This window comes from Sylvia atricapilla, chromosome 4 (genome assembly GCF_009819655.1).
Source record: "Sylvia atricapilla isolate bSylAtr1 chromosome 4, bSylAtr1.pri, whole genome shotgun sequence".
Classification (NCBI taxonomy): Eukaryota; Metazoa; Chordata; class Aves; order Passeriformes; family Sylviidae; genus Sylvia; species Sylvia atricapilla.
Window position 1 is genome coordinate 40,515,700 of NC_089143.1, and position 4,228 is coordinate 40,519,927.

A 4,228-nucleotide genomic window follows, 5' to 3' on the forward strand; every position below is an offset into this window, starting at 1 on the left:
GAATTGAGGAGCCCTGGCTCACTATATCAGCCACACACTTTCCCTTTGGGTGAAGCACCTACTTCTGGCTGTGACAGAAGCCATGCTTCAAGGGAGCTTGGGGGTGGAAATTTCTTTACTGGACCCTAAAACAGATTTGGGGGACTAGGAGATCTGATCAATTTAGTTAGCAGAGGCAGAAGGTCTGAGAGATAATACTCAGGTGATACCTAGATAGCTTGAAAATCAGACTAGTCAAACCTCAGACACAGAAACCTATTATCTGAAATCATTGCTGTTAACTCTCAGCAAAATGTCACTTAGAGGCAAGCTACACTGCCTGTCGCAGTTTCGGGTAGCCTTGTAGCGATTAGAAAGAGGCAGCCAAGCCAGCTGGGGTTAGTTCCCGGCAGCATCGAGAAGGCAAGGCATTGGCATGGTCATCCTTTGGCTGACCCTCAGGAGGAGCTGGAGCTAGCCCAGCCCTCACACGCTGGCTCTGCCCTAGGGAGGAGGCAGCCCAGGCTCTGGTGCTCAGCTTGTGGCTGGTTAAAAGGGTGTCTGTCACCAGTAAGAGACAAAGACAATTCTCCAGAGATTTACATGGTAGAGAGATTTATACCGAGTATCATTTAAGAATAAAAGCTCACCTATTCAGGGTAACTTCTAATGAAGTACGTTTTAGGGGGCAATGTTTTTACAGCTTTTGTGATGAATGCCATATGAAGTCGCATTTGAAACCCACTTCTGTGAATTTTAAGTGACATTGCTTTCATTACCATAACCTAAGGTTAAGTGAGCAATAAATTTAGCTCATGGGAGTGGGCAGAAAATTCCAGATTCAGTGCAGAATGTAGTGCCACTAATGATGCCCGGATTCAGTGGCACTAATGGCAAGTTGAAGTAGTGGTGTGTCAGGTTATCGATTAATTGTTTTTTAATTGTTTATCAATTCATTGGATTTTATTTTTTAAATTTGCCTTCTGAACACATATGCTTGAGCTTCAGAGTTTTAAAATCAAAGGCCTTGCAAAGGGATCCTTATTTAAGAATGCTAATTTCCCTTGCATGGCTAAAGAAATTTTCTGCGGTGTTTAAAATTTGCCGATTTTTGTCTTTTGTCTCGTATTCTTCTTTCTTTGCTGCACACCCCTGCCAGCTAAGATTAAGGTGTTCAGAGTTCCTGATTTGCTGTTGACTCAGTGCCAGTGCTGCTGAGGGCATTTGGCCGCTCAACATCGAGTGTACGTGTTACAGAAAAAGAAAAAAGCAGCAACTGAGTCATTTTTCCATCCGTCACGTTAGTCAGATGGGCTTTCCCCCCCCCCTCCTCATGTGATGCCTGGATATAATTTCACTTAGAGCAGTTTGAGAAAGCAGACGTTCGCAGATTAAACTTGCGAAAAGGAGACGTAAAACATAAAGTGGAGGCTACGCTGCTGGAAGGCTGAAATTGCTTCCCGGCTCTCTGTTTGGTGCGACTTCGGCGGGAACGGGCCGGGCCGGGCTTGTACCCCCGCTTGCCGTCCTGCGCCTGGGTCGCCCTGCTGCCTCCTCGCCGCAGCCCGGGGCCCGGGGCGGAGCGGGAGCGGCGGGCGGCTCCGCTGGCGGGACACGGGAGCGGCGGGCGGCTCCGCCGGCGGGACACGGGAGCGGCGGGCGGCTCCGCCGGCGGGACACGGGAGCGGCGGGCGGCTCCGCCGGCGGGACACGGGAGCGGCGGGCGGCTCCGCCGACGGGACACGGGAGCGGCGGGCGGCTCCGCTGGCGGGACACGGGCGCGCCGCGCTCCGCCCGGGGCAGGCGCCGTGCTCGGCCGTGACCGGCCTTGCTGCTTCCCTTCCCGCAGGTGCTGCGAGGGAGATGCGGCTCTGAGGAGCGGGCTCGGCCCGCGCTCCGCTGCGGGGCTGATGGGCGCGTTCTGACCTCGGAGCGGTCTGGACGAACGCGGCGGCGGCGCGCTGGAAACAGCATGAATAACTCGGTTCTCGCCCCACCGGGAAATATTTCCGGTCACCTGAATCTTTCGGAGATGAACTCGCAGATCTTGCAGTTTGAGGACGAAGACTGTCATGTGCCTTTGGCCATGGTCTTCACTTTGGCCTTGGCTTACGGGACCGTGATAATTCTGGGAGTCTCTGGGAATCTGGCCTTGATTGTCATTATTTTAAAACAAAAGGAGATGCGCAATGTTACCAACATCCTCATTGTCAACCTGTCGTTTTCTGATCTCCTAGTGACCATCATGTGTCTTCCCTTTACCTTCGTGTACACTTTAATGGACCACTGGATTTTTGGGGAGGCCATGTGCAAGTTGAACCCTTTTGTGCAATGTGCCTCCATCACCGTCTCGGTCTTTTCTTTAGTCCTCATTGCTATTGAGCGCCATCAGCTGATCATCAACCCCCGTGGCTGGAGGCCCAACAACAGACATGCCTACATGGGGATTGCTGCCATATGGATTTTAGCCACAGCTTCCTCTTTGCCTTTCCTGATCTACCACGTATTAACAGATGAGCCCTTCAGAAATGTAACATTTGATGAATATAAGGACAAATATGTGTGCTTGGACCTATTCCCCTTGGACACGGCTAGGCTTTCTTATACCACAACACTTTTGGTGATTCAGTACTTTGGACCACTTTGTTTTATATTTATTTGCTACCTGAAGGTAAGATAGAAATCCTCTTGGAATATGTACTTCATTCTATCTGATGTCTGTTTATCCTTGCAAAGATGACAGCAGTAGGTTAATTTATCCCATGTGTTTCTCTTTGTTGAATTTCCTGCAGATATACATACGGTTAAAAAAGAGGAACAACATGATGGACAAGATGAGAGACAGTAAGTACAGATCCTCTGAAACCAAAAGGATCAACATCATGCTGATATCAATAGTGGTCGCATTTGCAGTTTGCTGGCTGCCTCTCACCATCTTCAACATCGTGTTTGATTGGAATCATGAAATTCTGCCTGTTGCTACCTGCAGCCACAACCTGTTGTTCCTGATTTGCCACCTCACTGCCATGATTTCCACCTGCGTGAATCCCATCTTCTATGGGTTTCTCAATAAGAACTTCCAAAGGGACCTGCAGTTTTTTTTTCATTTTTGTCATTTCCACTCCCGTGAGGAGGATTATGAGACTATAGCCATGTCCACCATGCACACAGATGTCTCAAAAACCTCTTTAAAGCAGGCAAGCCCCATCACATTTAAAAAAATAAGTAGTGATGACGATGAAAGAATATAAAGAAGTAATAAAAATTCTACACCAAACTGCAAGAAGTGTGATTGCAGGTGAAGTGTGTCCAAGGACAAGCACAATTACATAACGAGTACAAAAAGGGTAATGTTTTTCTTCCTTTTGCAAGGAACTTTGATTGTTGTCACTTTGAAATTATGCGCTGTGCATTTTTGCCCCTTTTACTGCTTTAATGTTCACAAAAGTTATATCTGAATTTTATTATAAGACATAGTCAGACCTGCTACTACCTATGGTTTTCATCAGCCGTTTTTGTTCTGTTTTCTTTGTACAGTTCTGCACTTCAGCACAAAGGTTTACTTATTGATTTTTTTTCAAAGAAGCAGTTTTCAGGAGTGTCCATTTAAGACCATTAGAAACAATATGAACCACAGGGACACTGTCATTACAAAGGATATTCACAAAAAAAATAAAATTAGGAAATTCTGATTTGAAGAGGACCTTTTTTGTTTTTTTTTTTAACTTCATCTTTGATCGACATTAAAGTCCTGTAAAATCAGTGTAGGTATGCAAAAAAAAGAATTATGTACAACCTGTAGAATATGTTTAAATGGGGACATACAGTTGTCTCATTCAAAGAGGCAATTCGGGCTGTAATCACTTAGTTTCAAAGACGGGATGAAGAAAGAAATTCTGTTCTCATTTATAAGAATAAAACCCTACAGTAATTCCACAGAGCACAATGGGATAACTGATGCTTCAGCACAGCAAATGAAAACATAAATGGGGCTTCAGTCCCAAATGATTACAGCTGGTTTTAATAACACTGGCTTTTTAATTTATAAAATCCAAACCCCATTTTCATCTGGCATCACTGACAGGAGTTACTGTTTCTGGGATGAAATGCACCATCTGTTCTGAGCCTGTGAACCGTGTACATTCTCCTGGAGACCCATGTCCAGAATCTAGAGGGAGATGGGACTGTTTGCTGTCTGGATAAGGTGCAATTCCATCCTCACAGGTGACAGAGAAATTAAGATCTGGTA

General features: G+C 46.2%; 1 protein-coding gene across 1 annotated transcript; it reads left to right on the forward strand.

Annotated features, from left to right (window-relative positions):
* Window positions 1-1,951: 1,951 nt before the first annotated feature.
* On the forward strand, window positions 1,952-3,634 carry NPY1R (neuropeptide Y receptor Y1). Its single transcript, XM_066316834.1, has 2 exons — window positions 1,952-2,650; window positions 2,772-3,634. The coding sequence occupies exons 1-2, from the start codon at window positions 1,952-1,954 to the stop codon at window positions 3,228-3,230; spliced, it is 1,158 nt and encodes a 385-aa protein (XP_066172931.1). The 3' UTR covers window positions 3,231-3,634.
* The last annotated feature ends 594 nt before the right edge of the window (window positions 3,635-4,228 follow it).

Bases quoted from the DNA above. Each gene is read 5' to 3' on its own strand.
- NPY1R (XM_066316834.1), top strand. From the start codon at position 1,952: ATGAATAACTCGGTTCTCGCCCCACCGGGAAATATTTCCGGTCACCTG. The intron at 2,651-2,771 runs GTAAGATAGAAA...AATTTCCTGCAG, and splicing joins TATTTATTTGCTACCTGAAG to ATATACATACGGTTAAAAAA.